The 27,363-nt window shown below is 38.7% G+C and overlaps 1 protein-coding gene across 1 annotated transcript; it reads right to left on the reverse strand.

Moving 5' to 3' along the window:
• Positions 1 to 2,113: 2,113 nt before the first annotated feature.
• Positions 2,114 to 27,363, reverse strand: LOC122736918 (serpin B6-like). Its single transcript, XM_043979320.1, has 7 exons — positions 27,195 to 27,363; positions 22,320 to 22,334; positions 10,758 to 10,882; positions 10,265 to 10,382; positions 8,200 to 8,329; positions 7,816 to 7,969; positions 2,114 to 2,577 (listed from the first exon to the last, which is right to left on the reverse strand). The coding sequence occupies exons 1-7, from the start codon at positions 27,361 to 27,363 to the stop codon at positions 2,167 to 2,169; spliced, it is 1,122 nt and encodes a 373-aa protein (XP_043835255.1). The 3' UTR covers positions 2,114 to 2,166.

A 27,363-nucleotide genomic window follows, 5' to 3' on the forward strand; every position in this document is an offset into this window, starting at 1 on the left:
GTCTCTTCCTAAAGGGTGTCCTCACTTCAGTCAATCCTCTACTCATCCTAAAGCACAGGTCTTACCATGTCATCTTTCCCTTCTTCCCACTCATCAATATCTAGTGGGTTTTTTTTTTAAATCACTTCCAGGATCAAATATCAAATCAAGTTCTGTTGGGTCTTCAAAGCCCTTTATAACCTGACCCCTTTCTAGTCTTTTTCCACCTTGCTCTCTTCCACATATTCTGTGATCTGGTGACACTGACCTCCTTGTTCTTTCTCAAAGAAGACATTCATATCATTTTCACTAGCTGTCACCTATATCAGGAAATCTCCCTCTATCCATCTCCATTGCCTTTCCTCCCTGGCATCCTTTAAGTTTCAGCTACATACCCACCTTCTTCTAGAAGTAGTTCCCAATCTCCATTAATGGGAATGATTTCCTTCTGTTGATAAATTCTGACTTATCCCATAGGTATCTTTTTTTTTTTTTTTTTGCTCGGGGCAATTGGGGTTAAGTGACTTGCCCAGGGTCACACAGCTTGTAAGTGTTAAGTGTCTGAGGCCGGATTTGAACTCAGGTCCTCCTGACTCCAGGGCCGGTGCTCTATCCACTGCACCACCTAGCTGCCCCATCCCATAGGTATCTTGATTGTATGTCATTGTTGCATGTTGCCTCCCCTACTTGGACTGTGAGCCCCTTCAGAGCAGGGATTGTCTTTTGTCTTTGTATCTCCAGCATTTTGCTCATTATATGCCAGGCACTGTGCCATTAATAAGTGTTTATTAACTTACTAGAGATATATACATGAATATGTAAACACATACACATATGTATAGATATGTGTATAATTTTCTCTCTGTTTTGACTCATAACCACTTAGGTATGTTGATTTTTAATAGTTCCTTTAAGCAAAATCTTGCAAAGTTTCCAAGGAGAAATAAAGGTCTCACCTCATCTTTCCTACTAATTGAGAGAAAATAATGGGTTTTGGAATGCCCAAAGGCCCCAGCTAGATTGGATTGAGGGAGACTGACTGACTCTGCTGATTAACTCACTAAAAGTTAATTCAATCCAAACTACACCTTCCTGGTTCTCAAGAGGGTGTGCTCTCAGAGGCTGTGGACTTTGACCTCAACACAGGATCACCCTCAAGTCCAGTGAACCAATGGATTTGGGTGATGCTAGCCAATTAGCTTGAAGCAATGTGGAAGGACCACCTCTCCTGGAGACAAAGAGGAAGCTTGCTCATTCAGTTCATTGCTCAGGCTGGTGGTGCAGGAATTGAGGACACTGGGCTAGATAGGTTTTTTCTTTGGCTTTCTGACCCAGGAGTTCTTTTTCCCCTAATAAATGCCTAATGCCCAAAACTGGTGCTAAAGCTTCTAATTTATAAGTAAACCCTAGCTAGTTTTCCCTACACTTGGGACAGGAATAAGGCAACCACACATTGAGTTTCAAATGTCACATAATCACAAGTGTTTTTGGTTTTTGTTTTGTTTTTTTAGTGAGGCAATTGGGGTTAAGTGACTTGCCCAGAGTCACACAGCTAGTAAGTGTTAAGTGTCTGAGGCGGGATTTGAACTCAGGAACTCCTGATTCCAGCGCCAGTGCTCTATCCAGTGAGCCACCTAGCTGCCCCTCACAAGTGCTTTCTTGATGCTGAAAACATAGAACTCACAATCACATACAGCATTTGTAGGTCTGCCATTTAATCTCAAAAGAGCAAAGGTACATGTGCTCAGTATTTAAGGTACACATGCTCAGTATCTAGCATTTGCTAGATTGACCGACTTAGTGATGAGCCAACAAGGATTTTATAGAAACATTGTCTGTTAGGAAGACAGTATAAAAAAAGAGGGGAGTATATTTGCAAACCACCTTAGGCCCTCCTACCCAAGTGATCCTAGCATAGACTTTTCCACCTTCTAGCCTGTTTTCACACTCCTGGCTTTGACCCCAGGGTCTGCCAGTATGTAGGGCAAAGGGCAAAAATGTATAGGGTTATATAGTGCATGTGAGATGTTTCATAGTGATGAAGTGATTTACTAGTTTTTCTTTCCTACTACACTACAGTGACCAGTTCACCATGCATACACACATAGCATCCTTATGCAACTTAATAAGAGAGAGGCAGGGAAGTAGCAGAAACAGTGATGCTTTGGAGAGAGTGGCTGCATCTCTTTAAGAACTGGAAATTCTGCCACAGAACAGGATACTCTTAATTTTTTGGCTCCAGATAAAGAAAAAATATAAACTAGCAGTCTTACATCTTCTTTTTCCCTGTGCATTTCCTGGTATCTCCAAGGCTACAGTGGCAGCAGATGCTTGTATCCCTTCTTCATTGAATTCCAGAGAAGATGAGTGAAAAACACTTAATAGGTAAAAAGCTTTGAGTTCTGACAGTCCAGAAAAGTCAGCCTTATCCTTATGAAATGCATCACACATACCCAAACTGCAGAGAATATTAAACATGTCATAAGACTTTTCTATCTTGATTTTGGGTAAGAATTGTTTGCCCAAAATTTTCTTCAAAGCTCTTACATCTGGCTTTGTCCAGGCTATAAATGTTTCATAGGTCAACTCTTTTTCCATCTGAAAGGAAAGATTTGAAAATCCCAACATTAAGCTGCCTGCATAGCTCCATATGTTCATATTCCTTCCACTATGTAGCTAGAAAGTAACTGTTTCCCCAGGGTCAGCTGCAATTTTGTAATGTTTGTCAAATACACTAACTGGGCACTTCCCTTGCCTCCCTCCTTCCAACCCCCGGCCAATGCCTTCATCTCCCAAAATATAAGCATTGCTATTCTGTGGGGCTATGTTTAAATAGATATAACCACACAAGGGGAAAGGGGATTGAAGATAGGCATAAGTACTTTAATGTGTGTTTTTTCTATATAGGAATGCTTGAAGGTGGGGAGGAGAGCTGAGGAGAGAATCAATAGACTGATTAGTCTGTGTTACACAGAGGGCACTTGGTAAATTGTTGGAAACCATATACCTATTACCCTACATATTTTCATATGCTGTTGTATGGTTTGGGATCCACTTTTTTTTTTTTTTTTTTTTTTTTTTGCTGAGGCAATTGGGGTTAAGTGACTCGCCCAGGATCACACAGCTAGTAAGTGTCAAGTATCTGTGGTCGGATTTGAACTCGGGTCCTCCTGAATCCAGGGCCGGTGCTCTATCCACTGCACCACCTAGCTGCCCCTGGGATCCACTTTCTAACAACAGTTTCGCACTTGACATCCCTAGACTAGAGTGTTCAGAGGTTCTATTCTTGGCCTGAATGAAGTTGGAGAAAAATCATGAAACCACCTTGACTTTATCCACTACAAATCTTTGTTACATAATCTCAGTTTGGTTCAAACTGCAGCAAGGTAATCCTTTTATACCTTCCTGATGGGTCACTACCTTGCTCATCACATTGGTTGTTCCATACCTTTTGGAAAGTGTTTTTCTCCAAATACTTCTCATATCACTCCAATGCCTTTTCCTTTACCCCCATTTCCACATGAAGAAGTGGTCTTTCTCTTGGCCAAGGCAAACTCCTATACATATACAAGTGATTGTCTCTTCTTTCAAGCCAATTTTAACTAATTTTCATTCTCTACCTGTCTACTGGATGCTTTCCTGCTGCCCTATAGTATTTCTGTCTCCTCCACACCCTCCCTTCCCCCACCAAAAAACAAATGAAACAAACAACCTTCACTTGATCCATCCATTTCTGCTATTTTTTTTTTATATTTCTCCTTTTCATGACTAAATTCCTTGGGAAAGCCATTTACTTTTTTCTTTTCTTTTTTTTTTTTTTTTTTTTTTTTTTTTTTTTTAGTGAGGCAATTGGGGTTAAGTGACTTGCCCAGGGTCACACAGCTAGTAAGTGTTAAGTGTCTGAGGCCGGATTTGAACTCAGGTACTCCTGACTCCAGGGCCGGTACTCTATCCACTGAGCCATCTAGCTGCCCTGGGAAAGCCATTTACAACTGATGTTTCCTTTTTCTCTCTCCTCACTCTCTTAATTCTTTGCTACCTGGATTGTGATCTCATTAGTCAACTGAAGCAGCTGTCTCTCAAGTTACCAATGATCTCTTAATTTCTAAACTTAATGTCCTTTTCTCAATTCTCAGCCCTCTTTATCTTTCTGCATCTTTTGACAATGTGGATCACCTTTTTTCCCCTTGAGAATCTTTTCTCTCTAGATTTTTTTGGCCCCGATCTCTTCTACTTATACACCTACCTGCCTGACCACTACTCAGTCTCCTTTACTGGATCTTCATCCAGGTTTTGTTCCTAATTGTAGAGATCCATCAGGCCATCTTTTTCTTCTCCTCATGAATTAGTTCTCTTGGTCATCTCATCAACTCCCCTGGGTTCAATTATCTCTATGTATATGATTCACAGATCTATTAATTCAGTTCTAACCATTCTCCATCATCTTCCAGTCTTGTATATGCACCTTCATATTGGACATCTCAAATTGTATGTCATATAGACATCTTAAGATCAGGATGTCCAAAACAACTCATTCTTTCCTAAAATCTTCTTAACTTCCCAATTACTGTTGAAGGTAATACCATCTCCCCAGTTAGCCAGCCTCTCAATCTGGGTGTCATTCTCGACTCCTTACTTTGACTCCTTATATCTAATCAGTTGTTGTGTCCATCATTTCCCATATATGCCCTCCTTTACTCTGACATTCCCACTTCTCTGGCATAGGTCCTTATCACCTAATTCATAGATTATTGTAATAGCCTTCTGGACAATATTCTTTCCTTGACTTTCTCTACTCCAGTCCATCCTCTACTCAGCTGTCAAACCTGTCCTCAAAGTACAGGTCTGACCATGCCACCCACTTCTAAGATCAAATGTCTAAGTCTGGTTTATCCTCAAGTCTCACTGGATAGGCCTAGAATCATTTCAGGGACCTTAAAAATCTTACTCCTCTCCAACTTCCCATTTGCTTATTGTTGCCAGAAATTGACAAGAGAAGACCATCTTCATTATTTAAGCAGAGGCCAAAAGAATAAGTAAGCCTGTACTTTCATTTGAACAGGGTATGAAGCATCTTCATTCAACAACTAGAATGACCAACACTGGATTTGTCTCTGGCTTTGATAGAAGGAAAAGAAGGCTTTACTTTTGAAATATGGGGAGAATTCCATGTTGGTTGAGAGGGTTTATAAATAGGAAGCAAGAAGCTGAGGATAAGACTTTACAGTTTTTTCAAAGATCTAGAAACCATTTCAGAATATGGATGCTGATTGAACCATACTATTTCTTTTATTTTTGGTGCTGTTATTTTTCTTTTTTGAGGTTTTTCTTTTTTGCTCTGATTCTTCTCTTATAACATGACTAATACAGAAATGTTTAATGTTATTATATATACACATACAAACACATATGTATATGTATGTGTATATATATATATATATGTGTGTGTGTAAACCTATATCAGATTACCTGCTATCTAGGGGAATGGGGGAGGGAGGGGACAGAGGGAGAAAAATTTGAAATTGGAAATCTTATAAAAACAAATGTCGAGGACTATCTCTACATTTAACTGGAAAATAATAAAATACTTTTATTAAAAAATATATATGTATATCATTTGGGGGGGCAGCTAGGTGGTTCAGTGGATAGAGCACTGGCCCTGGATTCAGGAGGACCCAAGTTCAAATCCAACCTCAGACACTTGACGCTTTCTAGCTGTGTGACCCTGGGCAGGTCACTTAACCCTTGTTGTCCTGCAAACCAAACCAAATTTTATACACACACACACACACACACACACACACACACGTGTATATATAAATTATATATATAAACACATATGTATATGTGTGTGTATGTTTATTGTAGGCATTAAAATTAGCTTCAGGCTCCTGAATGGACCATGCCCCTCCCCCAGCACTACAGCTCTCCGAAACCACCCCAGACACACAAGCCTCCAGTGCCCAAACCCTGCTTTGTGGGAATACGCACAGGAGGCCTGAGGGACACCTTGGCTTGCTTTGCCCAGCCCCCAGCTCCTGGCATGGCACAGGCTCTGCCATGGCCCTGGGGAGGGCAGCCCAAGTTTCACCTGAGAGAGGAGGTTAATAAAAAGAGACGTAGGGAGACAAAGGGGGGCTTGCAGTTAGGAGGGGACACTAGAAGAAGGAGACACTACAGATAAAGGAGACACAGGGAGACGCTAAGAAAGTTGCAGGTACAGCAAACAGTAAGCACAGGCAGCAGCAGCAGCAGCAGCAGCCGCAGCAGCAGTGGGGGCCAGCATACCCCCAGGCCAGAGAAGCTCAGGTGGCAGGAGAGAAAGCTGAAAGAGAGAGTGTTTCAGGTTGTATTCCTTGCTTGTTTCTACACTTAATTCTAAGTTTGTTTCATATAAATAAACCCTGCTTTGTTTATTAAAAAAAGAGAGAGAGACTGTTTGCTTATCATTTTAGGAGAAGCCGTGTAGGAATTTATAAACAGCCCATATTAAATTGTGGTAAAATATGAAAGTTTTTAACAGTCGGTTAGGATAACTGAAAGACGCCAGTTTTTCAAGGACCACCCTTTTGGGGAGGAGATGAACAGTCCGCCTGCTGCGCATGTCAGACTGCCTGCCGGGTACAGTCCGCCTGCTGCGCATGTCAGACTGCCTGCCGGGTACAGTCCGCCTGCTGCGCATGTCAGACTGCCTGCCGGGTTTTTTGACTTCCGGGGTGGAGAGAAGGAGAGTAGGCCTTTTTGCCTGCTTGGCGGGACTCCTGGCGGCGCAGCACAGACGGTCTCCCTCACTCCAAAGGTGGCCTTTTTTGGTTTGGTGAGTTTTTATAAGAAATATAGACTAAGCCTAGATTTAAGACGATTTCTACTGTATTTCTACTTTCCTATCCTTCTAATCAACAACACCTTATATACAATAAAGGCTCTATCTAGAAAACCAGAAGCTTCTTCCATTTACTAGTCTGGGAGATAAATTAAGGGAAAAGTTAAGTAGGGGAGATTTATGATCTAATATCCAATTTTAAATTTCACAAAATTAAAAGCAGTTAGATAGCCAGCCAGGAGTTCACAGATTAGGCCTACCAGGTAATAAAATATTTTTTTACATTATGTATATAAATATATATATATATATATATATACACACACATATATATATACATACATATACATGTACATGTAAATATATATGCATGTATGTAGTGTGTGTGTGTGTGTGTGTGTGTGTGTGTGTGTGTGTGTGTAATTTGATCCTCACAACAACCCTGCAAGGTAGGTGTGGTTATTATGCCCATTTTACAGTTGAGGAGATAGGCAGTGGTTAAGTGACTTGCCCAGAGCTTCACATCTAGTAAGTGTCTGAATCAAAATTTGAAGTCATGTTCTTGGGTACTTTGTGGGTTTCAGAAACCAGAATTTTTTCCACAAGTTTTCAGTTTAAATCTATGCTTCATAAATTCATAAAATGTTATCCTTATCTTTCTTGGCCCCTATCCCTACAGCTGACCTAAAGGTATTTCATCCCTAAGGAAGATTCTCTCCTTTCCTTTTTCTTTTGCAAAGAAGGTAATATCTCTTTTTGATCAAATGCATTCTTTTTTTATTCTAAATCCAATATTATTTTGAGTCTTATGATAAAGATCAACGGCATATATCAAGAATTGAGTTGATATTTTTTAAAAAAATTAACTACATCCCTGGGCCTTTTGAAAGATCAGCATGGGAGAATGGAAATCATATCCAAAGTCTATGGTAACAACTCGACAATGAGAAAAGAACAATTTGAATAAGGACATACAAGAATGCATAGTTGTCATTGTATCCATCAAGTCTTACCTTTTTGCCATCATCACGAGGAAACACAAATATAATAATCAATTCCGTTTGATCATATGAACTTATATAAACAGTAGCATTCAGCTCTTCTATATAGAATCCCAGAAATAGCTTTTCCTTTGATATAATCTGACTGAATCTGTACTCCTGCTTAAAAGAAACAAATGAACATTTGATCAAAGTCAGATTATGGAAAAGGGCAGGTAAAAAGCGAAAAAAAATTAAATGTCTGAATTTTTAAACCATTCATTTAAATTTAAACTATTCATTCACCTCAAAGGCATATTGCAATTACTTTTAACATATTCCCTCATAACAGTTTCTATGTTATCTGTAAAACCCTTCCTTAACCCTCCCTGCTTCCATCCTACCTGTATGATTTTTTGACTTCTAGGGGTTCTTTTCATAGGTTCAGGATCAGTCTTCCATGTTAATTTAAACTTGATGGCATTCACAAAGATCAATAGGTTAAGTGGATTAACTGAATCCATGGGTACAGCCTCTAAAATTTTACCTTTAAGAATTAAGTAGAAAATATGTTTCATTCCTAGACATACATCCATTGATAAACTTTGGCATGGCACATATAAAAGATCCTATACTGAGCACCAGATATTTTAAGGTTCTAAGTTAATTTGATATCTAATGAAGGAGACAGACCTCCCCATTTTACCCAGATTAGAAATGTTCTAGCTTCTCATGATCAGCATGAAAGCTTTTAACTTTCTCCATTTTTCTAATCTGTATAGTGTCACCTCTCTTTAGGCAACCTCCTTTACTGGGAGCTTGTGTTATGGGTGTCACACTGTGCAGATACCTGATCTATTTTAGGCCTACTGCAGCTCAAATTCCTGAGATTAAGAATCCGCCAGCCTCAGCCTTTCCAGCAACGGGGACTATAGGCATGTGCCAACATGCCCAGCTCTAAACATTAAAATTAAAAAAAAAACTTCATTGTTATAAAAAACCTCTCTTGTATAATAATAATAGTCCACATTTATACAACATTTCAAAGTATATAATTCATCTTTTATCTATTATCTCATTAGATCCAAATAAACTTGTCAGGTAGGTGCTGTTATTTTTCCTATTTAACAGAAGAGGAAACAGAGGTTGATTAAAAAAAAAAGTGTCTTGCCCAGGGTTATATAGCTAATAAGTATCTGAGCCAGGATTGCAACTCAAGTCTTCCTGACTAAGTTCAGCATTCTAACCATTACATCACACAATGACACTGCATTAGGCAGCAGGGATTTTGATTGGATATAGTCTGTACTCTCAAAGGAATTATAATTTTGAATCAAGAAAAAGAGATATAGAAATATATAATATATGCAAATAAAATGTGTACTTCAATGTTTCAAGAATCTATGTTCTCTCTGTGAATGCAGACTGAAACTTCCCCTTAAGCTGTGGTGGCTTTAAAAAAATCATCTCAGTTGGCAATCTTCTGAGATGAATTTCTCAGAAATTAGTTACGTTGGTTCTTGGATAACAGACAATCAGAGATGGTTACTGGACCCAGACTCCAAACACTTCTGTTCAAATCCAGCCTCAGACACTTACTAGATGTATGGCCCTGGGCAAATCACAGATTATCTCTGCCTCAGTTTCCTCAACTGTAGAATGGGGATCATAGCAACATCTACTTCACAGGATTGCTATGAAGATCTAATGAGATAATAATTGGAAAGCACTTAGCATAGTGCCTGGCAAAGGATAAGTGCTTACCTTTCCTATTGATAAATACAGGAAAGAGATACAAATCTGCAATATGATAAACCAATAATATGCTGGACAGAATCAGATGGAACTTATACCTGACTTAACTAGGAGAAACTCTGAAGCATTCAGTGACTAAAAACTGGTAGAAGAATGCAAGCTGTTCCCAGTCTGGGCAAACAGAGTACTCGAAGTACAGAAAGTGAGAAAGGAATGACTGTATGTGAGTACCTCAGCATCAACCTGTCTGGAATGGAGGGCAAGACAGAGTATCAGTGCTTGAGGAGATGACTGTGATAAAGTAGAGTAGGGAAATATCATGGAACTTTTAGTACTTCACATAGGCATCACTGTGTTTGATCACTTGGTGGTACCAGAAGCCACTAGACAGCTATGATGTAGGTGAAAAAGTCAAGACCACTCAAGGTGAGAAGCTAGAGAGAGGTATATTCAAGTTCTCTATAAGTTGACTTCTTAAGGATTATAGTTCTCTGAAGATGGAATGGGCTATTTCACAAGGTAGGGTACTACCTCTTATTACATGCATTCAAGGAAAGCTTAGATGACCCTTTGTCAGGTGGTCTGTTTTGGAAGAGATCCTTAATGAGGTGCAGATAGGACTATAAAGCCTCTGAGGTTTTGGAGTTCTGTGAAGATGTAAGCCACTGATATGGATATTTCTGAAAAGATGACCAATATGGCCAACATGAAAAGATAAATTTATGACCTTCAGTGTTGTCTTCTACCCAAGCATTTATGTGTTTCCTCATGGTCTCTGCCTCTTCAGAAAAGCAAACATGTTCCAGTACAGAATTGTAAAACTTTTCACAGGATTCTTTAAAAGACTAGAAGAGAGCAGGGGGAAAAGTCAGATATTTCTTTTACCTATTTCTAAGAAATAACAAAAATAATATTTAGGAATATACCAATATTTTTATTATGAACATCTTTTAAGAAACATGCAAACGTATGTTCCCAATGAGTAAGATTGTTTCTTAATGATATTGCAGACTATTGAAAGAATTCTTATAGGACAAGTTATATTCCATCTCATTTCTTCCCCTCCAATGTTCATGCAAATCACATTTTAATAGCACATAGTATCCAACCAGAGGCAGCAAGGTATAGTGGGGTATTGATCTAATCTGAGACTTAGATTTCATTGTCCTCATCAAATATTCTTCATAATCACTTTGATTAAGTAGAAACACATGACTTACTGGGAGGAAATTTAAAACATTCTCTCCAAAGAGTCTATTGGTAGTTTCAAGCAGATATGAAGGGTCTGGTTCATTCATTTGGGTGAGAAGTGATTGGAAACACAGGTTAAGATCTTCACCTCTGTCTGAAGAAAATAACTGAGAAAAAGCAGTGGGGAAGAAGAGGACATTCAATTTTTCAGTAAGTCTCTGACAAACAGAAAACAAACTTTCTGAGCGAAAGCTTCATGCAATCTTTGCTTAATTAGGGAGAAAACTGGTTAATTGTGAATTGAGCATGTGCAGGCTATCCTAGGAGGGGATATCTGATTTACCTTTTATTCAAGGGGAAAATAAAACAAATCCAGCAAAGCCAAACATGTCACAGAACAATGTCATCCTGGAAGACACCAAAACACTCAGAAATGAAACAAAAATAATTTTATTGCCAAAGTTGAAAGTAGCTCTCTAATCTGGTACTGGCTAAAAAATAGAGTGGTAGATCAATGGAATAGGCTAGGCTCAGGAAATGCAGTAGTAAATGACACTAGTAATGTAGTGTTTGATAAACCCAAAGACTCCAGCTTCTGGGATAGGAACTCAGTATTTGACAAAAACTGCTGGGAAAACTGGAAGATAGTATGGCAGAAATTAGGCTTAGACCAACATCTTACACCTTATACTAAAATAAGGTCAAAATGGATACATGATTTAGACATAAGAGGTGATACCATAGCTAAATTAGGAGAGAAAGGAATAGTGTACCTATCAGATCTTTGGAAAGGAGAACAGTTTCTGACCAAACATGAGATAGAGTATATTATAAAATGCAAAGTGGATGATTTTGATTATATTAAATTAAAAAATTTTTGTACAAACAGAAGCAATGCATCCAAAATTGGAAGGGAGGCAGAAAGCTGGGAAACAATTTTTGAGGCCAGGGCTTCTGATAAAGGCCTCATCTCTAAAATATATAGAGAATTAAATCAAATTTATAAGAATCCAAGTCATTCCCCAATTGAGAAATGGTCAAAGGATATGAACAGGCAGTTTTCTGATGAAGAAACCAAAGCTATCTATTCCCATATGAAAAAATGCTCTAAATCTCTAATGATTAGAGAGATGCAAATTAAAACAACTCTGAGGTACCACCTGACACCTATCAGATTGGCTAAAATGACAAAAAAGGAAGATAATAAATGTTGGAGAGGCTGTGGGAAAATTGGAACACTAATGCATTGTTGGTGGAGCTGTGAGCTGATCCAACCATTCTGGAGAGCAATTTGGAATTATGCCCAAAGGGCGATAAAGCTGTGCATACCCTTTGACCCAGCAATCCCACTTTTAGGTCTTTTGCCCAAAGAAATCATGGAAGGGGGAAAGGGACCCACATGTACAAAAATATTTATAGCTGCTCTTTATGCGGTAGCAAGGAATTGGAAGTTAAGGGGGTGCCCATCAATTGGGGAATGGCTGGACAAGTTGTGGTATATGAATACAATGGAATACTATTGTGCTGTAAGAAATGATGAGCAGGAAGAGTTCAGAGAAACCTGGAGGGTCTTACGTGAGCTGATGATGAGTGAGATGAGCAGAACCAGAAGAACATTGTACACAGTATCATCAACATTGAGTGTTGACCTACTGTGATGGACTATATTCTTCTCACCAATGCAATGGTACAGAAGAGTTCCAGGGAACTCATGATAGAAGAGGATCTCCAAATCCAAGAAAAAAAAAAAAAGAAAGAAAGAACTGTGGAGTATAGAAGCTGATTGAACCATATTATTTCTTTTGTTTTGGGTGCTGTTTTTTTTTTTTCTATTTTGAGGTTTTGCATCACTGCTCTGATTCTTTCTCTTGTAACAGGATTAATGCAGAAATAGGATTAATGTTATTATGTGTATATATATATGTGTGTATATATATATATATATATATGTATATGTATAGAGATATATAGATATAACCTATATCAGATTACCTGCTGTCTAGGGGAGGGGGGAGGGAGGGGAGGGAGGGAGAAAAATCTGAAATTGTAAAGCATGTATAAACAAAAGTTGAGAACTATCTTTACATGTAACGGAAAAAATAAAATATCTCATAAAAAGAAAAAAAGAAAGTAGCTCTCTAGACTCAGACTTCAATGAAAGTTGTCCCATGGGAATAAAATTGATATTATTCTCCTTCCTCCCCCAACATAATCTGCCCTGGCCCATCTGGACCTCAAGTATGGTTGGACTTATAAGAATTGGGTTTGAATTCTGGTTATCCCACCTAATAGCTGTGTTTTTGTCAAGTCAACAAGCATGTACAAAGTATTCACAATGTATCAGTCATTGTGCTAAGTGCTAGGGATAAAAATAAAGGCATAAATAGTCCCTTCCCTCGAGAATTTTACAATCTAATGAGAGAGACAACCTGCAAAAATGAACAACAAGAAATGTAAAGAGATTATCCAATAGCCTACTCAAAATAAGTCTTATAGGGAGAAATTATACTCCATCTCATTTTTTCCCTCCAGTGTTTCCTGCTTTCACTTTTGACCTTCAATATCTTCAGCTTTCCTTTTTTTTATTTTTGTCTCCCTTTCATCTTATAAATATACTCAGGTCTCTCTTATTCAGAAAATGCCTTCTCCTGACTTGGCTAAACCACTTCAAGCTATTATCCTCTTCTGTCTGTTGCCAAATTTCTCAAGCAAATGGACCTGCCCAACCTCCATTTTTTTTTTTTGCTATCAATTAATGTCTTTTAACCTTTAATGTGTAGGTGGCTAAAATTAGCCTTGGGATCCCCGAATGGGCTGCTCCTTCCCCCAGTGTGATGGCTCTCCCCGAAACCGCCCCGGGCACATAAACCTCACGTGCCCACACCCTGCTCAGCCGGGAGATGCACGAAAAGCCTGAAAAACACCAGAGCTTCCTCCACCCAGCTCCCAGCTCCCAGCTCCAAGACTGCCCAGCATGAGGCTCCTTGCAGCCTGGGGGAGAGAATGAATTAGCTTGGTGTGTGTAGGCAGCCTAGCCCAGGGCCTCTGAGGGGAAGAAGGGATATATAGGCTGGGGCATAGAGACTAGAGGGAGCTAGTGAGAAGACATAGAGATGCTGGAGGTCAGTCAGTGGGAGAAGAAGCTCAGGGGAGCGGGAGTGAAAGAGAAAAAGAATGAAAGGGAGAAGTTAGAAGAGGGGGTCGCTACAGTGAAAGGGGGAAGGCTACAGAGACACTACAGAAACAAACGGAGGAGCAGAGCAGTGAAAGGAGAGGGAAAGTTAAGTGAAAGGAGAGGCAGCTCAGGGGTTGTAAGCACAGGGAGCTGCAGCAGTGGACTGGCCAGACACAGGCAAGAGACACACAGGTGGCAGGAGAGAAAGTTAAAACACAGTCGGGTTGTATATTTTTCCTCTAAATTTATTCTCATAAAAAACCCCTTTGCTGTTAAATTGAAAGAGGCTTCCTAATTTTTTTCTTATCAATTTGGGAGAAGCAGTTGTGGGAATTTATAAATGGCCCATACTAAATTAAAAGCAGTCAGATAGTGAGCCAGCCAGGAGTTCACAGATTAGGGCCCAGTTAATAATATTTTTATATTGAGTGGTGACCATGGCAGGACTTATGGGCAAGTTATAATTTTTCAGATGCTAATACAGCTATAGATAGTTCTAAATTTTTCAGATTAGCAGTTAATGGTTTTTTTTTTTTTACAAATGTCACCAATTAATGCTATTTTAAGAGTTTCCATCTTTATTACTTAAACTTGTTAAGGGCTAAAATTCTTGCTATTCTGTCTAAAATATCCAATGAGTGGTCGCCAATAAATTATAAGCTTTAGCAAGAGTTATACTTTTAAGCATTTATTAAGGAGAATAAGAATTTGGTAAAGAGAGAGAAAGGCCTAGATTCCTATCTATTAAAGGGAGAGCACATTTCTAGCTCCGCTCTCCACCAGAGTTCAAAGGAAAAGAGAGCGAGCCCGAGCACCAGTCTCTTCCTCCTCCCACTAGCCCGCGTCACTTCCTGACGCCAAAGAAAAGACTCCTGGTCTTGCCCTCAAAGACCTTCGCTTCATGGGCGGAACTCTTCTACAGAGAGTCTCCAGCAGGTGGCGTCATTCCAATCGTTACAAACTACATTTAGCATCAGTCATTTAACATTTAACTACATAAACACAAACTACATTTAACAGCATGGCCTCAAAACACTTTACTTTTTACCCTTCTCAAAACTCTGTGAGATGGATATTAAAAGTATAAAAACTACCACTTCCCCTTTCTATATGAGACCCAAGGTATTAAATCTAGTAAATTTTAGAGCCAGATCTAAAATCCAGATCTTTCTTGGCTCCATGTTCAAAACTCTTTCCAGTACCACATACTGACTCTTCCAGTATTTTAATGATCATCAAAATCCACTAGTTTTTTTCTCAATCATTCTCCTTGGCCAATTTGAAATATGTGACAATGTTGTCCACCTTGTCTTTTCATCTGAAAATTATGTCTATTGCCTTTCGTTAGCATACATATAAGTTTTTAACAGATACTAATTCAAGGTACAATCACAACTATAAACCAAGAAACAAGAGAATGGACTAAATAAAAATAGATTTGTATTCACTGTGTGCTTTCACTGTGACCTGATCTATTCTAAAAACATAGCAGATACTGTACAAATGGGGCTTCCTGTGCATTTCCTTTTGGCTCTTCATCCTTTGACTTTTATACTTTGTTTTATTGTTTCTTGATGTCTCATGTAGTCATTAGCTTCCACTTGCCCAATTCTAATTTTTAAGGAATAATTTTCTTCCGTGAACTATTGTCCCACTTTTTCCATTTGACCAATTCTTCTTTAAGGCATTCTTTTCTTCAGTATTTTTGTGCTTCTTTTTACCAAACTATTGACTCCCTTTTCATAATTTTTTTGTAGCACTCATTTCTTTTCTCAATTTTTCTTCCATCTCTCTTATTTGATTTTCAAAATCTTTTTTTAGTTTTTTAATGAAGTCTTTTTGGGCTTGTGTTCAATTAATATTTTTTGACGCTTGTTTGTAGATGTTTTGACAATGTTGTCTTCTTATTTTGTATCTTGATCTTCTGTCACCATAGTAACTTTTTATGATTAGGTTCTTTTTTTGTTGTTTGGTATTTTTTCCAGCCTACTTCTTAACCTTTTTAACTTTATGTTAAAGTTTGCCAGTGTTCCTGGAGTGGAAAAAACACTGTCCTAAGCTTAAGATTTTTTCATGCTACTGTTTTCAGAGCTACTTCTGGGGGTCTATAAGTTTTTGATGCTTCTAAGTTGATATGAGCTAAGGAGAGGTGTGATCCCTGCTCTCCTAATCTGTACTTTGGTCTTTGAGTGACCACAAGCATTCTTTTCTGTCCTTGAACTGTGATCAAGTTTCCCAATTGGGCAGGTGGAAGCAAATGACTACATAAGACAAGGATTAAGGGTAGAAGCTAAAGATTTAAGATTAAGGATATTTCTATATAAAAGCAAGATTATCATGAGAATGTGAGATGCCTTGAATTGTCAAGGTTTCCCATGTCAAAGAGATGAAGAGCTTGCTAGAATCTGTGTGTGTACAATCTAAAGATAGACTCAATGGTAGACCATCTCTGATATCCATCCTGCTTCCTATTATGGCTATCATTTTCAGAAGACAGGAAGGAGGAGAAAAATCTGGAACTCAAAATGTTGTAAAAAATGAATACTAAAAAATTTTGACATGTAATTTGAAAAGAATACTCTTAAAATAAATAAAAAATAAAGCATTAAAAAAAGAACTAGCCTTCATGTTTCAAGAAATTATCAAGGAAAATTGCCCTAATATGCTAGAACCAAAACGTAAAATAGAAATTGAAATCATCTACCAATCACCACCTGAAAGAGATCTCAAAATGAAAATTCCAAGAAATATTATAGCCAAATTCCAGAAATCCCAGACCAAGAAGAAAATATTGCAAGCAACCAGAAAGAAACATTTCAAATTTTATGTAGCCACAGTCAAAGTTACACAAGCTTTAGCAGCTTCCAAAATAAGATATCTGAGGGCTTGGAATGTGATAATCAAGGGATCTTTAATTACAATCAAGAATCGCATACCAGAAAAATGGAATAAGATCCTTATGGGGAAAAATGGATATTAAATTAAATATAGAGCATTTTCAAGCATTTCTAATGAAGGGACCAGAGCTGAATAGAAATTTTGATTTTCAAGTACAAAACTTAGGTAAACATGAAAAATAAATCAAATGTTGAAAGCACAAAAAATCCATTGAAGAGAGCTCTTTTAAAAACAGAATTAGAACTCAAAGTTTTACAAAAGGAATGTTTAAATTGTTTTTACATAAAATTGGAAAAAATTTAAAATTTCTTTAGATGAATGGATTGAGAAAAGTCTTTTTAGTTCTAAGATTCTATGATTGCAAGAGGGGGGAAAGAGCCAACATAAAAGATGGTAAAGTTCAGTCACTTTGGATTCTTATGAAAATATATACATGAAACTGACCAAAGCCTAACTTATTAGGACCCCTTTAAGGGTAAAGAACTTGAATATCAAAGAGTAGTTAAATTTACCCTCTCAAAAAGTTACAAAGGCTGAAATTAAATATTTAAGCTAAGTTTAAATCCATATTTAGGACATTTGTGTAAGTTTATAGGAAAACAAGAATTTGGAGGATTACAAATCTTTTGACATGAAAAACTGGGCTCCATTTCTAGGTGTGTTATTTGTTAAGAAAGTCATTTCAGGGGCAGCTAGATAGCACAGTGGATAGACCACCGGCCCTGGAGTCAGTAGTACCCGAGTTCAAATCCGGCCTCAGACACTTAACACGTACTAGCTGTGTGACCCTGGGCAAGTCACTTAACCCCCAATTGCCTCACTAAAAAAAAAAAAAGAAAAGAAAGTCATTTCACTGCTTGTCTACAGTTGTATAGGAAAGTGAAATCCACTCATTGTACTGCTGGATGTTTCCTCAAGTGAGGAATCATGTCTGGCAGTGCTATATTAAACAAAAATGAACAATTACCGTTTGCACCTAAAAGTCTATGTGCACCTAAAACTAGGTCTTGCCATTGGAGGTTTTTGGCTTATAATGCAAATTAGCTGAAGTCCAAAATGCTATTGCATTGACTCCTTGGCTTCTGGTGTTTGATGGGCTAGACTACTTGTTTCTGTTAGGTTATGACAATGTATCCTGAACTCTGGGAGGTTCAACACCAAGTTGGGAAGGCTTCAACTACAGGTCTGCCTGTCAGCCAGCCTCACTAACTACAGAGACACCTATCACCAGATTTGTTCTTTTGATTCACCTTCTTGAGTATTATTTAGTTTTCATTTAGGTTTGAATTATTTCTTCAAATGCATTTACTGGCTTTAATTCCATTTTATAATCAGCAAAGTGTGTCCTTACTATTTATGCTTTTTTGAATTTGTTGATATTTTTATATCCCAGCACCCAGTCAACTTTTATAAAAAATGCCTTTAGAAAAGGCAACTCTGGTAAAGACCCACAGTGTTTGCACAAACAAAATCAAGGCAGTTAAAAGGGAAAGTTAATGAGCACTTAAGAAAATTAAGTTAAGAAAAGTAACTAGATCATATCAAATATATACATAAGAAGTCTGGGCTAGATGTGCTAGATATAAGAATTTAGGGGTTTGATTGTTAAAATGTTCAAGAGGAAAATTATAAAAGATTGGTAGGCCCCTGAAAGATAGAAGGGAGATGTTACTTAAGGCTGGCTGAGAGTCTTTGTAAAGGAAAGTCAAGATTGAGAGAGGAGTAGAGCTGGCCACCCCACTGAAGCCTCTCTGAGATGTCTCCCAGCAGGACAGCCATCCCCTCGCTCCCTGCCTAGAGTGTCAGACATGATTCTGAGTCAAAAGTATATTAAATCCAAAGATTATACAAAGACATGTTTGAAAGCGGTTGAAAAGAGGCCCCATTCTGGTTCAGTAAAGCTCAAGAATTAACTTGCATATTTGTTTGGAGTTACTAATTGCATAGTTATACATACGTAAGAGAGCCAGAGAATTTTGTAAAGGATGAAACTTTTCAATATTTTTAAAGTTCACAAAATTAAAGTTGAAAAATACCACCAGTCCAGACCTTGTTATTTTGTTTTGTTTTTTAAAACTGTGGGAGATCAGGAGATAACTTAGCAGCCACTGACAAAGGTACCTTTTCCTGTAATTCTCAAGGAAAGGTAGTATGGAGCAGTGGAAAGAATACTAAAATTAGAGACTTCCCATTTAATTTTGTTGGTTTTTAAAAAATTTTTTTTAGTGAGGCAATTGGGGTTAAGTGACTTGCCCAGGGTCACACAGCTAGTAAGTGTTAAGTGTCTGGGGCCGGATTTGAATTCAGGTACTCCTGACTCCAGGGCTGGTGCTCTATCCACTGCACCATCTAGCTGCCCCCCCATTTAATTTTGAATCCAATCTCTTTAACTTCCTACCTTTGTAACCTTAGACCAGACACATCACAATTCTGGCTCAGTTTCCTCATCTCTAAAAATAGGGGGTAGAACTAGATGAGATCAACATATATTCCAGTTCAAATCCTATTATCACTTTATGAAAATCCAGAAATGTTATAGAATTGGGTAGGAAAATGTTTTGCAGGATTAGCTATTGGATTATTTCACTGCTAAGCAAGCCTATGCCTGTCATTCTACCTGGTGTTTCTATTCATTCAGGTTTAAAGATCTCTAGAAGTGATTTGTGTTTCAGATGACTTCTCACTTCAATCATTCATCAATGAATAATGTTCTTTCGATTGGTCCCCTAAGTAAGAAGGGTATGATCTGAGGTGGACTCAAAAAACCTTCTTGGCTACTGGTCCCATTTCCCCCCTCCTTTTCATCCTAAAAACTTATCATTAGGATCATTTCTTTGGATAAGTTCCTAAAACTTGGGACTATTGTAGAGGGAAGAGCTCAGGAGGCTGCATGCACGTGCGTGTGCGCGCGCACACACACACTTTAGACAGCCCTCTATCTATGAACCATCATCATACTAACATGGGTTCATTTATCAGTATCATTCATATCGCCTTGGAAAGTAGAGAGAGGCCAAACCTGATAGAATGGAATATACAAAAAACACCAACTCAGGAAGAAGGCAAAGGACGGAAACTATAAGTCCTACAGTGAATACAGCTCTGGATTGTGAATAGGGGAAAAAGGAGGGTAGAAAAAGCTCTTCAGGGGCAGAGACAAGATGGCAGAGGAAAAACAGTAATTTTACAGACCTCTCCCCAAGATCCCTCCAAATAGCTCTGAATAATGCCCTAAGATACTTACTAGAGTAGCAGAACCCACAAAATGATGGGGTGAGATAATAATTTTCCAGCCAAAAATGGCTTAGAGGGTTGGCAGGAAAGGTCTGTTGTACTGGGTGAGAGCGGAGCCCAGACCTGGGCCTCACCATGCAGATCCATCCCCACACAGGCCATACCAGAGGGAACCTCTGAATTGGCTGCAGCAGCTGCTACTTCTGGACTCAGCTCATGGTCCAGTGAGGGGGTTGAGCAGTTGGCTGGGGGGAGATTGCAGGGCTCTCTGCTGGTGCTGAGGCGAAACTCTGTTGTGTTGCCTGTGCTCAGAACCAGGAAACAATCTTGAGTGGCAGCCCAGGTGGGGAAGGGGCACATGTATGCCCGAGCTTGCCACCACTGTGAAACAGAAATCTGTTCCTGTGTTAACAAGCAAGCAGACCTATGGTTACTTATGGACCAGAGCACAGGCCAGGGAAGTGCAGAACATGCCTCTCCTTAAATCATACCATGTGGGAGCCCCTGAAGTTTGGAACAGTGAGTCTTCTCCCCCTGGAAGCAGTGCCCCACTTTAAGAAGGAGTTAAAAGTCAAGAAATAGGCTGCCAAAATGAGCAGTCAGAAAAATATGCTGACCCTAGGAGGTTTCTTTCATGACAAGGAAGATCAAAATATACTCTCAGAAGAAGATAAAGTCAAAGCTCCTCCATTCAAAGCTTCCAAGAAAAATATGAATTGGTCTCAGGCCATAGAAGCACTCAAAATGAACTTTGAAGATAAGGTAAAAGAGGTAGAGGAAAAAATGGAAAGAGAAATGAGAGTGATGCAGGAAAGTAATGAAAAAAAAAGTCAACAGCTTGAAAAGCCAAATAGAAAAGGAGATATAAAAGCTCTCTGAAGAAAATAATTACTTAAGAATTAGGATTGAGCAAATGGAAGCTAATGACTTTATGAAAAACAAAACACAAAGCGAATCCAAATGAATGAAAAAATAGAGGGCAATGTTAAATATCTCCTTGGAAAAATAGCTGACCTGGAAAATAGATCCAGGAGAGATAATTTGAAAACTATTGGACTACCTGAAAGCCATGATCAAAAAAAGTGCTTAAACATCATCTTCCCAGAAATTGTTCAGGGAAAATTGCCCCGATGTTCTAGCAACAGAGGGTAAAACAGAAATGGAAGGAATTCACTGATCACCTTCTGAAAGAGATTCCAAAATAAAAACTTCCAGGAATGTTATAGCCAAATTCCCGAACTCCCAGGTCAAGAAAAAAATATTGCAAGCAGCCAGAAAGAAACAATTCAAGTTCTGTGAAGTCACAGTCAAGATAACACAAGATCTAGCAGCTTCTGCATTAAAGGGCTGGAAGGCATGGAATATGATATTCCAGAGGGTAAAGGAACTAGGATTACAACCGAGATCACCTACCCAGCAAAACCAAGTATAATCTTTCAGGGGAAAAGAATAATGGGAATTCAATGAAAGATAGGACTTTCAGGCATTTGTGATGAAAAGGCCTGAACTGAATAGAAAATTTGACTTTCAAATACAAGACCCTAGAGAAGCATAAAAAAAGTAAACAGGGAAAAGAAATCTTGAGGAATATTAAAAGGTTAAACTGTTTACATTCCTACTTGGGAAGATGATACTTCTAACTCATAAAAATTTTCTCATTATTAGGGCAGCTGGGTGGAGTATATTTAGACAGAGGGCACAAGTATGAGTTGAATATGAAGGGATAATATCTTTAAAGCATTTATTTTTTTTTTCCTGGGGTGATCAGGGTTGGGTCCCTAGAGTCATGTAGCTGGTGAGTGCTGGGTGTCTGAGGCCAGATTTGGGCTCTGTTCCTCCTGGGTCTATGGTTGGTGCTTTGTCCACTGTGCCACCTAATGGCCACATGTTGATATCTTTAAAAAATAATAAAATTAAGGGAGGAGAGTAATGCACTGGGAGAAAGGGAAAGGGAGAAGTGGAATGGGGTAAAGTATCACATAAAAGAAGCAAGAAAAGGCTTATGGAGTGTAAGGGAAGATGAGGGAGGTGCAGGGGAGTGAGTGAGCCTTACTCTCATCTGAATTGGCTCAAAGAGGGAATAACATATACATTCAATTGGGTATAGTAATATATCTTGCCCTTCGGGAAAGTAGGAAGAGAAGGGGATAAGGGAGAAGGGGGAAGGAAGGGAGGGCAGATCAGGGGAAGGAGGAGTCAGAAACAAAACACTTTTGAAGAGGGATAGGGTGAAAGAAGATAGAAAATAAATATCAAAGAGAGGGAATAGGATGGAGGGTAATACAGTTAGCAATAGTAACTGTGGAAAAAAAAAAACAACTTGAAGCAAGTTTGTCTGATAGGCCTCAGTTCTCAAACACAGAGAACTGAGTTAAATTTGTTAAAATGAGAGCAATTCACCAATTGATGGATGATCAAAAGATATGAAGTCTTCAGATGAAATAATGAAAGCCACCTATAGTCATATGAAAAAAATGCTCTAACTCACTATTGATTGGAAGATTCAGGTCAAAAGAATTTTGGGTACTACCTCATACCTATTGGATTGGATAATAGGACAGCAGAGGAAAATGACAAATGTTGTGGGGGATATAGGGAAAATAAGACATTAATATCCTCTTGGTAAAGTTGTAAACTGATTCAAATATTCTATAGAGCAATTCAGAACTATGGCCAAGGGGCTAAAAAACCATGCCTACTCTTCCACCTGGTAATACTACTACTAGGTTGGTATCCTAAAAGAGATTTTTTAAAAAGTTGAATTCAAAATTGGGGGGATACCCATCACTTTGGGAAAAGCTGAACAAATTGTGGTATGAGATTAGGATGAAACACTATTGTGCTGTAAGAAAGGATGATCAGGATGCTATCAGAAAGACTATGCAATCCATCTACAGAGAAAGAACTAATGGTAACTGAATACAGATTGAAGAATAATTTTTTATTAGTCCCTATTTCTAAAGTTTTTTGCCCATTTTCTTTCACAACTTGACTAATGTGGTAATGTTTTGTATGACAACACATGTATAATTTATATTGAATTGCTTGAGTTCATAAGGGGTTAGGGAGGGAGGGAGAGAATTTGGAATACAAAGTTTTAAAAAATCAATGTGGGGGCAGAGCCAAGATGGCGGAGGAGAGGCTGTGACTCCCACAAGCTCCAGATAAACCTGTCCATTCACGCCCAAATAATGCAGTAAAAAATCAAAACCCAGAACAGACTAATGCACATAAGAACAGAGTGAGACTATTTCTCCGCAAAAGAGGAGAATTCTGATCACCTACTGATCAGGCTGAACAGCTCAGCATGCAGTCCAGACCCAGCCAGGGACAGTGTTTCCAGCGCATGTCAGAGTCTTCAGCACCAGCAGCTTCTAAGGCTCCGATCACAGACTGGTGAGGGGGTTCGGCGGTAGGCTGGGGTGAAATGGAGGCAGTATCTACTGGAGTTGGGGCAAAGCACCCCGAGTCTGAACCAGTGGGCTGAATCGAGTGGTGGTGGCCCAGCGGGGGAGGGGTAAAAGCACGCCAAGCTTCCGACCATAGAGAATCAGAGTTCAATCAGACTTCTGTTTCCGGGTCAAAGAGAAAGTGGCTGTGATTACTCACAAGCCAGGCAGGCTGAGAAGAAGCCCAATCACCCCCTGGGCCATGCTGTAGCATGAACAGTGTGTCCTGGAAGCAGCGCTACACTTTAAGGAGTAAAAAGCCAAGAAATAGTAAGCCAGGATGAGTAGGCAGAGAAAGCAGAAGACCATCAAAAACTTCTTTGGGGGAAAGGTAGACCATAATACATCCTCAGAAGAAGAAGATAATAACAGGGTCAAAGCTCCAACATCCAAAGCTTCCAAGAAAAATATGAACTGGTCTCAGGTCATGGAAGCTCTCAAAAGGAACTTTGAAGAGAAAGTAGGAGAGATAGAGTGAAGATGTAGAGAAAGAGAGGAAGGAATGGAAAGAGAAATGAGAGCAATGCAGGAGAGTCACGAGAAAAAAGTCAACAGTTTGAAAAGCCAAATGGAAAAGGAGATTAAAAAACTGCTGAAAATAATTGCCTAAGAATTAGGATTGAACAAATGGAAGAAGCTAGTGACCTTATGAGAAACCGAGACACAGTAAAGCAAATCCAATTGAATGAAAAAATAGAGGGCAATGTGAAATATCTCCTTGGAAAAACAGCTGACCTGGAAAATAAATCTAGGAGAAATCATTTGAAAATCATTGGACTACCTGAAAACCATGACCAAAACAAGAGCTTAGACACCATCCTCCAAGAGATTGTGAGGGAAAATTGCTCTGATATTCTAGAAGCAGAAGCTAAAATAGAAATTGAAAAAATCCACTGATCACCTCCTGAAAGAGATCCCAAAAGGAAAACCTCCAGGAATATTATAGCCAAATTCCAGAACTCATAGGTCAAGGAGAAAATGTTGCAAGCAGCTAGAAAAAAGGAATTCAAATACTGTGGAGCTCCAATAAGGATAAAGCAATATCTAGCAACTTCTACATTAAAGGACCGGAGGGCATGGAATATGATATTCCAGAGGGCAAAGGAACTGGGACTACAGCCAAAAAATCACATACCCAGCAAAACTAAGCATCATCTTTCAGAGGAAAACATGGAATTTCAATGAGAAAGAAGATTTTCAGGCATTTGTTATGAAAAGACCTGAACTGAATAGAAAATTTGACTTTCAAATACAAGACCCTGGAGAAGCATAAAAAGATAAACAGGAAAAAGATTTCATGAGGGATATTAAAAGATCAAACTGTTTATATTCCTACATGGGAAGATAATACTTTGAACTCATAAGAATTATCTCAGTAAGGAATTAACAGAGGACACAGGTCTGAACTGACTATGAAGGGATGATATCTGTAAAGCATTTATGTTTTGTTCTTTGTGGGGTGTCTTATGTCTGGGGCTGGATTTGGGCTTGGGGCCTCCTGGGTCCAGGGCTGGTGCATTGTCCACTGTGCCACCTAACTAACCCATAATGACATCTTTAAAATAGGGTTGAGGTGTAGGAGAAATAGACTGGGGGAGGGGGAAGGGGAGAGATGGTCTGGGGAGAGGTTGTTCACATGAAGGAAACAAGAAAAAAGCTTATGGAGGGGAGGGGAAGAGGGGGAAAGAATTGGGGAGTGAGTGAACCATAATATCATCAGAATTGACTCAAAGTAGGACTAACATACATACTCAAGTGGATATAGTAATATATTTTTGCCCTGAGGGAGGGGAGGGAGATAAGGGGTGGGGGGGAAGAGGGGAAGGAGGGAAGGACAGATTGGGGGAGAGAGAAGTAAAAAGCCAAATACTTTCGAGGAAGGTAAAGATGTTCTGCATAACTGCACAAGTATGCCATATTGAATTGCTTGATTTCATAGGGAGGTTTGAGGAGAGAGGGAGGAAGAAAATTTGGAACACAAAATTAGCTCAAAGACCTTAAAGTCATCAGAGTTGGCTCATGGAGGGAATAACATTCACACCCAGTTGGGAGGAGTAATCTATTTAACCCTACAGGAAAGCATGAGGGGAAGAGGATAAGAAAGGAAGGGTGAAAAAAAAAAAAAAGGGAGTGCAGAGTAGGGGAGGGGACAGTCAGAAGTAAAACATTTTTGAGGAGGAATAGTTTAAAAGAAGATAGAAAATAGAGTAAATATTATGGGAAGGGAATAGGATGGAGGGAAATAGTTATGATGATTTCATGTAATGGCAAAACATATGGTACCTACTTTGCTGGGCTAATATGAAGAAAATTCTTTGTCAAGTTTAAGGTACTTTATTTAGGTTATGATGAACAGGATACTATCAGAAAAACCTGGAAAGACCTACATGAACTAAAGCAGAGTGAAATGTACTATGTACAAAATAACAGCAATAGTGTAAGATGATCTGCTGGGAAGCATGTGGTTATTTTCAGCAAGGCAATGATCCAATATAACCCTGAAGGACTTATGTAAATGGCAACCCATCTACAGAGAAAGAAGAGATAGTATCTGAAAATAGATGGAAACTTTTTTTTTCTTTTCTTTTCTTTTTTTTTTTTTTTAAGTGAGGCAATTGGGCTTGAGTGGCTTGCCCAGGGTCACACAGCTAGTGGATGTTGAGTGTCTGGAGCTGGATTTGAGCTCAGGTGCTCCTGATTCCAGGGCCGGTGCTCTGTCCACTGTACCACCTAGCTGCCCCTGGAAACACTTAAAAAAAATTGTTTTTCCTCTTTGACAATTCCTCAATCTGAAGTTTTGGGGTTTTTTTGACTATTTTCTCTCACAACCTAGCAAATGTGGGAATGTTTTCCATGACTATTCATGTATAACTTATTTTGAAATGCTTGAGTTCTAGTGGGTGGGGGGTGGGAATGGAGAAGGAAGAGAAGTTGGAACACAAATTTTTTTTAAATTGATGTTAAAATTTGTTTTTACATATATTTTGGAAAGTAAAATTCTATTCAATAAAAAAACATAAGGTTAACTGAAAAAAATCAATGTGAAATTTTCTTTATAAATATAACTTGGGGAAAATTCTAAATAAATAAATTTAAAATTTGAAAAGTAAAAAAGAAAAGAAAAGAAAAAGCTCTTCAGTAGTGGAATAGTCAAGAATAAAGCACCAAAAATAATGGGCATCAAAAGATAATAATGACATAACTTCACAGGTTTTGATTTCCAAAGGTCACGAGCTTTAGCTATCTCTGCCATCCCTGCCTGTCTCCACAGACTGGATGTTCAGAATCCTCTCAGATCTTTTTTTTTTTTGGTGAGGCAATTGAGGTTAAGTGACTTGCCCAGAGTCACGCAGCTAGTAAATGTTAAGTGTCTGAAGCCGAATTTGAACTCAGGTCCTCCTGAATCCAGGGCCGGTGCTTTATCCACTGCGCCATCTAGCTGCCCCCTCTCAGATCTTTTTTTAAAATCATCTAGTGATTTTTTTAAACCACAGTTTTAATTATATAAAAATGTGAAATTCATATTTAATTTTTTTGTTTGTTTTATATCCTGGCAATAAGATGCTTAATGCAGTATGTCCCAGCCCATTCATACCTCCATTCCATAACATTCTACTATCATGATCAACCAATCAATGATCAAAAGCTTAATTGTAAGTTCATTTGCAAGGAAATACACTGGCTCTTTCCTTCCTTTGTGATTTACATACTTACTTGTTCTATTTGGGCTGCAGTATCATTCTTTGCTCCCAAGAGAACCATGGCCAAGGTAAATGAGATGCTTGGGGGAGAAAACAACACATCTTTTCCTTCTTCTTGGCAAAGCATTTTCAGGAGGGTAATGGCGAACGTGTTGTTTGCCTTAATAAAAGAAGCCAT

Source organism: Dromiciops gliroides, chromosome 1 (genome assembly GCF_019393635.1).
Source record: "Dromiciops gliroides isolate mDroGli1 chromosome 1, mDroGli1.pri, whole genome shotgun sequence".
Classification (NCBI taxonomy): Eukaryota; Metazoa; Chordata; class Mammalia; order Microbiotheria; family Microbiotheriidae; genus Dromiciops; species Dromiciops gliroides.

Bases quoted from the DNA above. Each gene is read 5' to 3' on its own strand.
- LOC122736918 (XM_043979320.1), bottom strand. From the start codon at position 27,363: ATGGCTTCTTTTATTAAGGCAAACAACACGTTCGCCATTACCCTCCTG. The intron at 10,383-10,757 runs GTAAGTCATGTG...GCTCTCTTCTAG, and splicing joins ATGTTTTAAATTTCCTCCCA to TCTTTTAAAGAATCCTGTGA. The intron at 7,970-8,199 runs AAAAATCATACA...ATTTGTTTCTTT, and splicing joins AAAAGAACCCCTAGAAGTCA to TAAGCAGGAGTACAGATTCA.